The sequence below is a fragment of the Coregonus lavaretus genome, assembly GCF_964263955.1.
Source record: "Coregonus lavaretus genome assembly, chromosome: 32".
NCBI lineage: Eukaryota > Metazoa > Chordata > Actinopteri > Salmoniformes > Salmonidae > Coregonus > Coregonus lavaretus.
This window is the reverse complement of record NC_140019.1, coordinates 20,993,715-21,005,777: the sequence shown is the minus strand read 5'-3', so window position 1 is coordinate 21,005,777 and position 12,063 is coordinate 20,993,715. Positions and strand designations below refer to the sequence as shown.

Here is a 12,063-nt window from a genome sequence, read left to right as displayed (position 1 = left end):
CTATCTGAGAAGTAGTTGGTGAACCAGGCGAGGCAGTCATTTGAGAAACCAAGGCTATTTAGTCTGCCAATAAGAATGCGGTGGTTGACAGAGTCGAAAGCCTTGGCCAGGTCGATGAAGACGGCTGCACAGTACTGTCTATTATCAATCGCGGTTATAATATCGTTTAGGACCTTGAGCGTGGCTGAAGTGCACCCGTGACCAGCTCGGAAACCGGATTGCATAGCGGAGAAGGTACGGTGGTATTCGAAATGGTCGATGATCTGTTTGTTAACTTGGCTTTCGAATACTTTCGAAAGGCAGGGCAGGATGGATATAGGTCTGTAGCAATTTGGATCTAGAGTGTCACCCCCTTTGAAGAGGGGGATGACCGCGGCAGCTTTCCAATCTCTGGGGATCTCAGACGTTATGAAAGAGAGGTTGAACAGACTAGTAATAGGGGTAGCGACAATTTCGGCGGCTAGTTTTAGAAAGAAAGGGTCCAGATTGTCTAGCCCAGCTGATTTGTAGGGGTCCAGATTTTGCAGCGCTTTCAAAACATCAGCTGTCTGAATTTGTGTGAAGGAGAAGCGGGGGGGGGGCATGGGCAAGTTGCAGCAGAGGGTGCAGAGTTGGTGGCCGGGTTAGTGGTAGCCAGATGGAAAGCATGGCCAGCTGTAGCAAAATGCTTGTTGAAATTCTCGATTATTGTAGATTTATCGGTGGTGATAGTGTTTCCTAGCCTCAGTGCAGTGGGCAGCTGGGAGGAAGTGCTCTTATTCTCCATGGACTTTACAGTGTCCCAAAACTTTTTGGAGTTAGTGCTACAGGATGCAAATTTCTGTTTGAAAAAGTTAGCCTTTGCTTTCCTGACTGCTTGTGTATATTGGTTCCTAACTTCCCTGAAAAGTTGCATATCGCGGGGGCTATTTGATGCTAATGCTGTACGCCACAGGATGTTTTTGTGCTGGTCAAGGGCAGTCAAGTCTGAGGAGAACCAGGGGCTATATCGGTTCTTAGTTCTGTATTTTTTGAATGGGGCATGTTTATTTAAGATTGAGAGGAAATTACTTTTAAGGAACAACCAGGCATCCTCTACTGACGGAATGAGATCTATATCCATCCAGGATACCTGGGCCAGGTCAATTAGGAAGGCCTCCTCGCTAAAGTGTTTTAGGGAGCGTTTGACAGTGATGAGGGGTGGTCGTTTGACCGCGGACCCGTTACGGACGCAGGCAATAAGGCAGTGATCGCTGAGATCCTGGTTGAAGACAGCTGAGGTGTATTTAGAGGGTATGTTAGTCAGGATGATATCTATGAGGGTACCCATGTTTACGGATTTAGGGTTGTACCTGGTAGGTTCGTTGATAATTTGCGTGAGGTTGAGGGCATCTAGCTTGGATTGTAGGATGGCTGGGGTATTAAGCATATCCCAATTTAGGTCACCAAGCAGTACAAACTCTGAGGATAAATGGGGGGCAATCAATTCACATATGGTGTCCAGGGCACAGCTGGGGGCTGAGGGGGGTCTGGAAGGAATGGTGGCCAAAGGAGGTGTTGGCTTTGGGGATAACCAGTGAGATATACCTACTGGAACATACTACGGGTGGGTGTTGCTATGGTGACCAATGATCTAAGATAAGGCGGGGATTTGCCTAGAAGTGATTTATTGATGACCTGGAGCCAGTGGGTTTGGCAACGCACATGAAAGAGAGCAGGATGTCATTGGCGTTTCTCTACAGGTAGGGTGAGCCAACATGTTTTTCTACTTGCACGAACACGCACACACATGCAGACACACACACACACACACACACACACACACGCAGGGGCGCAAATAGAAATCAGAACCATGGACAGCCACATCATATTTAGCTTATGTTGATTGGACTAAATTGGACTTCCCCAGTGATTTTACCCACGCACCGCTTCTGCTGCCATGGCAGATTCGGACGGGACTAAAATTTTAGATGTCGTGTTTTGTGCTCGTGCACATAATTACATTACCTGACATCCCCCAGTAAATGTAATCCCGTCCGAATAGGGTTTAGTGCTGGGATAATAACCTTCCTGCCAATTAAAAATTACTGACATGGCAGGTTGGGACAGGACAAAAATTAGGGATGTGGTGATTTGTGCTCGTGCACATAGTTACATTACCTGAGCTCTCCCAGTAAAACGTATCGCATCTGAATAGCCTACCTCCGTGTCAGTGAAGGGCTGTTATTTAAAAAGTGCATTGTGGGTGGAGGAATTTAACGACAAACTATGGATATAGCAGAATACAGCCTAATTTCGTCTGTGGAAGAGGTAGGCCTACCTCTTATTTCTTAAATAGGAAGAAATAGGCACAAACACAAAGCCCTCTTGTTGTTAGTAATGTCTAATTAAAATGAAAAAGGTTTAAATGAATTATGTCAACTTGCATTTGCCTACTTTCAGCACCATGTGCTGTCCATTTCTGATTAATTGTGTCGCTGGTGCTGCTTTAAGTTTCAGCACCACAACGTGAATTACTCAAATCAAATCAAATCAAATCAAATTTTATTTGTCACAAGCACCGAATACAACAGGTGTAGACCTTACAGTGAAATGCTTACTTACAAGCCCTTAACCAACAATGCACTTTTAAGAAAGGATACCAAAAAAATCATAAAAGTAACAAATGATTAAAGAGCAGCAGTAAAAATAACAATAACGAGGCTATATACAGGGGGTACCGGTACTGAGTCAATGTGCGGGGGCACCGGTTAGTTGAGGTAATTGATGCAAATAGTCTGGGTTGCCATTTGATTAGATGTTCAGGAGTCTTATGGCTTGGGGGTAGAAGCTGTTTAGAAGCCTCTTGGACTAGACTTGGCGCTCCGGTACCGCTTACTGTGCAGTAGCAGAGAGAACAGTCTATGACTAGGGTCTGGAGTCTTTGACAATTTTTAGGGCCTTCCTCTGACACCGCCTGGTATAGAGGTATTGGATGGCAGGAAGCTTGGCCCCAGTGATGTACTGGGCCGTACGCACTACCCTCTGTAGTGCCTTGCGGTCGGAGGCCGAGCTGTTGCCATACCAGGCAGTGATGCAATCTGGCTTATTGTGAGGTCAATAACTCTGATAAATACATCATGAGCAAGAAACATATAGTAGTAGCAAGCTATCAAAGTTGACCTCCGGTCCTCCTCATCTTCGCACTCTCATTCTCCTTCTCAAACTGAACAGCACATAGGCTATAAGCTAGTTCCTCGCAAAATAGTGCATTTTTTTGGACTAGGCCTAATCAAAAATAATTTTTGGAAGAAACCTTTGACGCTCCTCCTGAACTGCCACCGTAACCCTACACCGCACAGCCATTGGTTAAGCAACACACAAAACCGTTTTTGATCAGCAAGAGCAGAGCAGGAGGGGGCTCAGGGTTGGAATATACAGTTGAAGTCAGAAGTTTACATACACTTAGGTTGGAGTCATTAAAACTCATTTTTCAACCACTCCACAAATTTCTTGTTAACAAACTATAGTTTTGGCAAGTCGGTTAGGACATCTACTTTGTGCATGACACAAGTAATTTTCCCAACAATTATTTACAGACATGATGATTTCACTTATAATTCACTGTATGACAATTCCAGTGGGTCAGAAGTTTACTAACACTAAGTTGACTGTGCCTTTAAACAGCTTGGAAAATTCCAGAAAATTATATAATGGCTTTAGAAGCTTCTGATATGCTAATTGACATAATTTGAGTCCATTGGAGGTGTACCTGTGGATGTATTTCAAGGCCTACCTTCAAACGCAGTGCCTCTTTGCTTGACATCATGGAAAAATCAAAAGAAATCAGCCAAGACCTCAGACAAAATATTGTAGACCTCCACGAGTCTGGTTCATCGTTGGGAGCAATTTCCAAATGCCTGAAGGTACCATGTTCATCTGTACAAACAATAGTACGCAAGTATAAACACCATGGGACCACGCAGCCATCATACCACTCAGGAAGGAGACGCGTTCTGTTTCCTAGAGATGAACGTACTTTGGTGCGAAAAGTGCAAATCAATCCCAGAACAGCAGCAAAGGACTTTGTGAAGATGCTGGAGGAAACAGGTACAAAAGTATCTATATCCACAGTAAAACAAGTCCTATATCGACATAACCTGAAGGGCCGCTCAGCAAGGAAGAAGCCACTGCTCCAAAACCGCCATAAAAAAGCCAGACTATGGTTTGCAACTGCACATGGGGACAAAGATAGTACTTTTTGGAGAATTGTCCTTTGGTCTGATGAAACAAAAATGGAACTGTTTGGCCATAATGACCATTGTTGTGTTTGGAGGAAAAAGGGGGTGGCTTGCAAGCCGAAGAACACCATCCCAACCGTGAAGCACGGGGGTGGCAGCAACATGCTGTGTGGGTGCTTTGCTGCAGGAGGGATTGGTGCACTTCACAAAATCGATGGCATCATGAGGAAGGAAATATATTGAAGCAACATCTCAAGACATCAGTCAGGAAGTTAAACCTTGTTCGCAAATGGGTCTTCCAAATGGACAATGACCCCAAGCATACTTCCAAAGTTGTGGCAAAAGGGCTTAAGGACAACAAAGTCAAGGTATTGTAGTGGCCATCACAAAGCCCTGACCTCAATCCTATAGAAAATTTGTGGGCAGAACTGAAAAAGCGTGTGCGAGCAAGGAGGCCTACAAACCTGACTCAGTTACACCAGCTCTGTCAGGAGGAATGGGCCAAAATTCACCCAACTTATTGTGGGAAGCTTGTGGAAGGCTACCCGAAACGTTTGACCCAAGTTAAACAATTTAAAGGCAATGCTACCAAATACTAATTGAGTGTATGTAAACTTCTGACCAACTGGGAATGTGATGAAGGAATTAAAAGCTGAAATAAATAATTATCTCTACTATTATTCTGACATTTCACATTCTTAAAATAAAGTGGTGATCCTAACTGACCTAAGACTGTTTTTTTTTTACTAGGATTAAATGTCAGGAATTGTGAAAAACTGAGTTTAAATGTATTTGGCTAAGGTGTATGTAAACTTCCGAATTCAACTGTACATTGCAGTGTGTAACGCAGCCTAGTTGTATTTACACTATCCGAGCAGCTATTACATTTTAGTCATTTAGCAGACGCTCTTATCCAGAGTGACTTACAGTTAGTGAGTGCATACATTTGTATTTATTTTTCATACTGGCCACCCGTGGGAATCGAACCCACAACCCTGGCGATGCAAGCACAATGCTCTACTAACTGAGCTACACGGGGCCTATCTTAGAAATATAACTTTGCTCTGTGCTTCTCCAAGCATGCACTTCGTAGCCTAAAGCCTATAGGCTATGGATCATTTGATTGAGATCACACTTAATAGCCTATAGGCAAACTTGATATTGAGTGCCCAGCGCCCATTGGAGAATCAGGGACAAGGGGCGGCATCAGGCAAACATCGATACATAGTCTAATAAGAAAGTAATTCTAAAATATAGAAATTTCATTGATTAGAAATGACATGACCCTCCCCTGGACTAGATTAAAATTATACTAAATCCTCACCTTGACTGAAATTGAAAAAAAAAACATTTCCTCCAGGTAACCATTCTGTAAATGTCGATCTGTCCCGTGGTCATTGCTTACCTGACCCTCAATATTCATTATGACTTCTTCTAGATGTGAGTCTAGGGGGAAATTCACATCAACAAGTAGGCTGATAAATATAAATATTTATAGGCGTGACAGTTGCAGTTTGGTCAAACATGTACACATTACACACGACTGCTCTAGTACAGGTTGTTACATGTTCCTTGAGGCTCAAGAGGCACATAAAGTCCTGGACCACCAGAGCTGTTCTAAATTGCAGTTTTACAACAATAAGTAGTTTTAAAAAAGCATTATTGTTAAACAGTCTCATTTCAATTAGCCTACTCTATGTAAAGTATAAATGTATATGATCTCAAAAGTATTGTTGACTTGATAGCAATTCCAGTGCTGTCAATGTGCGTGTGTAATGAACCTTTTCTATGCGTGAATGAATATCTATTTTACGACAATCGGCGTTTTACGACAGTCCAGTTCTTTTCTGTTATTCAGGTTCGTCACTAGTTACCTCGGCTACAAAGTCATAAACCACGCCTATTCCTACAATTTGTTTTATTAAAATCAGATTTTAAACCTAACCCGAACATTAACCCTAACCACACTGCTAACCGTATGCCTAACCTTAATCTTAAATTAATACCAAAAAACTCATTTTTGTTTTCATGAATGTTTACGATATAGGCAATTTTGACTTTGTGGATGTGGTAACTAGTGAAAACCGTGCTTCAGTTCTGGTTTTGATTTACGGTACAACCAAAAAGCCACATGGGTTTGCGTCGTGTGGAAATAGTGTTTGGCGCAATTCGCTCCTGCAGCTGAACTTATTTGTTGTACGAAGGTAGCTATGTTTATACAAATATATATATTTTTGTATTTCATTAGTTGCAAGAGGCTACCACAATGTGCTCAGCAAAGCATAACGTGATATTATTTTGATATTATGTAAATAAGCAATCCATGTTGGATAACCCTAGCTAACTGTTAGCTACCTTGTTCAGTTGATCCCTGCTGTAAAGTTGCAGTGTAACAATAGTAGTTTAATTTGTTAGATGTCACCAAAACGTTACAGCCCTTACAAGTCGCTGTACAGATAGCTATTATGAATCAGAAACGTGATATAATGTATCGATCAAGTCAATAAATTAGCTACGTTAGCAATACATTTAATGTTAATGTTAACGTTAGCTAGCAACCTAGCTAAATTACGTAGCTAAGGGGTTCTCAAAGTTTTAGGTGCCAGGGACCCCTTTTAAGATACATTCTACAGGGACCCCCTCATAGTTGTCACTTGAAAGGATAAACATAAATCACAAATATCGCCGCTGGCAGGGTGCTGCCTCTCGCCCCCAAGTGTTGCCTCATTGAACGGTCCTTGCTATTCGGATCCTTGTGTCATCCCTACCCCATTTAAATTGACATTTAAATTGGTTAAGGTTCGGATTAGGGTATGGTTTAGCGTAGGGACGTCCCAAGGATTCCAGATAGCACTAACCCTTAGTGAACGGCATCAAGTACTCTCACAGCTAGTTAGCTGGCTAGATGGAGGTGGCAAAACATGAATCTGGACCAGTCCCTGACAAGTGACACCCCAAACATCAAAACGTAGCTAGGAAGCGCTACTTTGTAACCTGCTGTGTTTGTTTTTTTTGTCTCCCAAAACATTTGAATGACAGAGCTTGAGGAATACCCTTTGCAAAAAGCTAATATAACACACCAAATTTCGCGTGCTTCACTGCTGTAAAGTTACCACATAGTTTGAACGTTCTTAGCACGGCACTTGCTTTACATTTGGGCATAGCATCCATTGTTTGTCACGTCACCCAACATCCTGCCATGACGCTTCACCTAACAGTATATGGCCAGTGTGCATTTTCTGCACTTTATTGACCTGGCAAGCTTCTATCTACTCAGCACTCGCCGTAGAAGCAGTAACATAGTTCACAGTAGTTCACTGTCCTCTCTGACTGATGTATATAGTTGCGTTGGTATAGTGTCCAGTCTTGCTGTAGAGCGCAAAAGCAAGATAGACTTATAGCCATGCAAAGAGTGCCCTCTTCAAGAAATATAATTATATGAAGAACATCTTTTTAATCAAATTTTGCAGATCATTACAGGTTGAAGTAAACACTAAGTTTGGCGCATAACTTTGACTTTGCACATTTTCTGTACAGAGATATTGAGAAATAACAACGAGAGAGAGAAATCATAGAAATAAGTGTTTTTACATATTACAATCATTTTATAGCCTAGGTTTCATATACAAACATCATCGGAGATTCAATTGACACGTGCGTATTTGCGTTGAGTTGCCATCTTCGAGAAACAGAAAAGAGCAGAAAGTTGGGGGTTGTATTTGATTAACGGTTATTGAAAAAGTATGGATTTAAGTATTAACCTTGGGAGAATTTTAGTCCGCTAGTCAACATGCTGAGTTTTGGCACTTTAGCAAGCCTTTATTCAAAAAAAATGTTTTGTGAATTTTCCATGTGTTCTATATTAAATGGTACTTAAATTAATGTAACATACTTTTCAAATTCAATATTGGTGCACAATTCTACTGAAAATATCAAAGGGATGCAAAAAAGCACACATTTCATGGAACAACCCATTGTATTGTTAGAGCATTGGGCCAGTAACCGAAAGGGCACTGGTTAGAATTCCTGAGCCTGCAAGGTGAAAATGGATCCCTTGGATAAAATGTAGTCTGTTAGTAATATTCGTTTAAAAACTGTGAAATGTTGTCAAAAATGTTAAATTTTTTGTTTTCACTAAATATTTTGAGATCTGGCCGCAGACCCCCTGCAGTACCTTTGCGGACCCCTGGGGACCCCATTTTGAGAAACACTAACGTAGCTAGCTAGTTTTATTATGGCATTGGGATTGCCAGGCATGTGGAAAAGTCTGTTACTGACATTGTTTGAAAAACATTTTCTTTGAAAATGAAATGCATGGAATTGTAGCTATGCCACTTAGCTAATATAATCTCCTAACTATCACAGGCGCACAAGAAAATGTCTTTCCGAGGAGGTGGTGGAAGAGGGGGCCGTGGTGGTGGATTCAACCGTGGTGGAGGGGGAAGAGGAGGATACGGTGGTGGTAGTGGTGGTGGAGGAGGATATGGGGGTCGAGGTGGCGGCGGCGGTTTCCGAGGTGGTGGACGAGGAGGACGAGGAGGCTTCCAGGACTATGGCCCTCCAGAATATGTTGTTGGTAAGATGAATGAGTTGGCAACGTGATGATGCACCCATATTGATTAAACACTTTCTAGTGATGCAGAGGACATTATTGATGCTTGGCATCCTGAATTTACACCAGTTGTCTACGAATATCCATGTTGTTTGCCAGGCGTTGCAACCTCTGTTGTCGTAGGTTTACTTGCATGTGATGATCCATGTTTTTTTCTGTGCTGACCATATGTCCTTGCTCTTTCCTCCTCAGCACTAGGCGAGTTCATGCACCCCTGTGAGGATGAAATTGTGTGCAAGTGTGTAACGGAGGAAAACAAAGTTCCCTACTTCAACGCACCCGTGTACTTGGAAAACAAGGAGCAGATCGGGAAGGTGGATGAAATCTTCGGTCAACTCCGTGACTTTGTATCCTTTCAATGTTTCGTTGTCTAACCTGTATCAGATTTGAAGTTCAGTGTGGCTCAGTTGGTAGAGCATGGCGCTTGCAACGCCAGGGTTGTGGGTTTGATTCCCACGGGGGACCAGTATGAAAATATATGAACTCACTACTGTAAGTCGCTCTGGATAAGAGCGTCTGCTAAATGACAAAAATGTAAAATGAAGTGGTTGGTTTATCTCATAATTACATTCTTCATGGTGATACAAAATACCACTCAATGTAAAAGTTGCATGCTAGGATTATTTTAAACTGGTTAACACTGAGTTTCATGTCATTTGTGACACTGGTTTGCCCCTTAACCTAAAGCTACAGTATTTCTCTGTCAAACTCTCTGATAATATGAAGGCATCCTCATTCAAAAAACTACAGAAGGTAAGCTTTATCAGTTTGTTACATGTAGCAGAGCTTGACATTAGTTGCTTAAGTACTTTTTATGGTCTATGCGACCCAATCCGGCATCAGTGGGGTTATCTGAGAATGGCAGTGCATTCATGCTTCTTGCGCTTTTCAGAGCGGAAATGACAAACACCTCCCTCAACTCTCCTGTCAACCAATCATCGTCTGTGAATCAAACGCAGAGAATTGGGCAAGGAGCTCCATGCTGCCCCTCCACACAGCCAACGTGTACTTCCGTTTTCGCCACAATAGCATCATAATCGCCTTGCGGAACCTTTGTGCCGTGGACACTGGATTGACCATAAATCTGCTTTAGTTGTTGCATAAAAATGTCTGACATGTATTGTGTAACACATATTCTGGTCCACAGTTCTACGTAGACCCAATGAAACTCCTACCACTACAGAGGTTCCTTCCCAGACCCCCGGGTGAGAAGGGTCCCCCAAGGGGAGGCAGAGGAGGTAGAGGTGGAAGAGGAGGTCCCCGCGGAGGTAAGAGCGAAATGTCAACCGCTCACCCCCACAGCCCCATGGGTGTTTATTCTCTTGTGAATAAAAGTTGAGGAATGTTATTCCATTGATATTCAAACAAAATGAATTTGTCCTCTTTCCAGGTGGATTCCGTGGTGGCAGGGGTGGTGGTGACCGTGGCGGATTTGGCAGAGGCGGTTTCGGTGGTGGGCGGGGAGGAGGAGGATTCAGAGGAAGAGGAGGCGGCGGCGGACGAGGATTCAGAGGTGAGTCCAAATCCTGGAAAAGGAATCCAAGTGACTGTGAATAGACCATTTTCTGTTTTAGATTTCATGATGTTGATGCCTTTTTCTATCATCCAGGTAGCAGATGATGACACTGTATGCCTCGTGGGATCCTCACCAAGTGTCAATACCTGCAGGAAGCAAATCAGTGCGATGCTGGAGCTTGGCTCTGTTGAACTTGACTTATGGAGAACGAACGTTGCATCTTTTTATACTGCTCAACTATCAATTTGTGTTTTGTTTTTGTATACCAATCTATGATGAATAATGTGGGAATTAATGGATTTTTATTTAGTGAACCTTGAAAGCACTCTGCTGTCACAGGGAATATTATCATTAATAGCCCAGTTTTTGTCACTCTTCAACATTGTTCACACTGGATGGTTTTGGGTACATTTAGGATGTCACTGTATTATGCTGTTGAACATGAGCATGTTGGAGTGCAACAGCCATTTCAATGTTGATAAGAGACAGAAATTGATGATACCCTGATGTTGAAAAGGCTTGGTTTTGTAAGTGGAAAGATATGATGGACATTAGTATTCATTACAAATCAGTGGAAAATATTGTATTAACCCCAGAAATCCAATGTGGTTACAGAGTACTGCCATCTTTTGTAAAGAAAAGCCTTTGATTAAACAGTGCTCTGTAGAAGTTTATCCAGTTTTTATTTGGACATCTAACTTGGTCTTTTATTTTTGCTCAAGCAAATAAACATGTGTTCCAGAATCGGAACAAAACCAGGGTGATTTTGTGTTTGTTTCAACACCTTTTGTCAACTGGTCATGTACCGAAAGAAGAATTGGTTGCTAGTACCACGGCCAAAAGCAAATAATCCAGCAGCTCGCTCTGCAAAGGCATGCCCCATCCCTCTGACAAAGGCCACATCAAAGTAAAATGATTCATCTTCTAAATTTGTTAGCTATTTATGTGGATGAAATGTGATCATTTGAGTTATGTCTCCGCCATACATTTTTGTCAGTCTCATTTCTGTAAAGCTCATTGATGTCCCATATCAAGCTGTAATATGTCTTCTAAATGGCTACTGTGACTAATCATGTTAGATACTTCTCCTTGCTGTAATAACAGCTGTGTGGTCAGCATATGAGATACACTCCACAGTGAGGAAATTACATTGCGGTGTCAAATGTCAATGCCTCACATCAGGGGCTGATATCCCTGTTCAGTTTGTGTGCAGGATGCTTCTCAAGAGAAGGGGTAATAAAGCCCCTTATATGTGAGTACCATCTGCGGAGAGTGCCCCTTCAATTTGTTTCAAATGTACCAGTCGACAATGTGATATACTGTATGATATGTTTTGCTATATTTGTATAATAGCCTCCAATAAAAGTCATGCCAATGTGCATTCATTTCATGTGGTTGGCTGAGGATATCATTGGTTTCCACAAATCATGGACGCCAACACCTTTCCTGATTGGTCGAGATGGTAATTCTTGAGCTGCGGCTGCTACCACCCCTTTCCCTCAACCCATGGCAGGATTAAACAGATGGGTATTCAGATAATATTTACTTGGGTCCCAGCCCATGTGAGGGTGGAGGGGAACGAGGCAGTAGATGAACAGGCTAAACAAGCACTTAGTAGTGTTGATGTTGAAGTTTCAATGAGCAAGGCAGAGGCAAAAAGACTGATATATACAGTGATGGCAGGAGCAGTGGAATAGAGATAATAAGGGCATTTATTTCAAGTACAGAGACAAGTC

General features: G+C 42.3%; 1 protein-coding gene across 1 annotated transcript; it reads left to right on the top strand.

Moving 5' to 3' along the window:
- Positions 1 to 6,314: 6,314 nt before the first annotated feature.
- On the top strand, positions 6,315 to 11,086 carry LOC311107313 (H/ACA ribonucleoprotein complex subunit 1-like). Its single transcript, XM_084149798.1, has 7 exons — positions 6,315 to 6,403; positions 8,565 to 8,775; positions 9,004 to 9,158; positions 9,505 to 9,564; positions 9,959 to 10,079; positions 10,202 to 10,324; positions 10,421 to 11,086. The coding sequence occupies exons 2-7, from the start codon at positions 8,577 to 8,579 to the stop codon at positions 10,429 to 10,431; spliced, it is 669 nt and encodes a 222-aa protein (XP_084005924.1). The 5' UTR covers positions 6,315 to 6,403; positions 8,565 to 8,576; the 3' UTR covers positions 10,432 to 11,086.
- Positions 11,087 to 12,063: the final 977 nt, after the last annotated feature.

Excerpts from the sequence above, each read along its gene's own strand:
- LOC311107313 (XM_084149798.1), top strand. The coding sequence starts at position 8,577 with ATGTCTTTCCGAGGAGGTGGTGGAAGAGGGGGCCGTGGTGGTGGATTC. Across the intron at positions 8,776-9,003 it reads CCCTCCAGAATATGTTGTTG|CACTAGGCGAGTTCATGCAC; the intron begins GTAAGATGAATG and ends TTTCCTCCTCAG. Across the intron at positions 10,080-10,201 it reads AAGAGGAGGTCCCCGCGGAG|GTGGATTCCGTGGTGGCAGG; the intron begins GTAAGAGCGAAA and ends TCCTCTTTCCAG.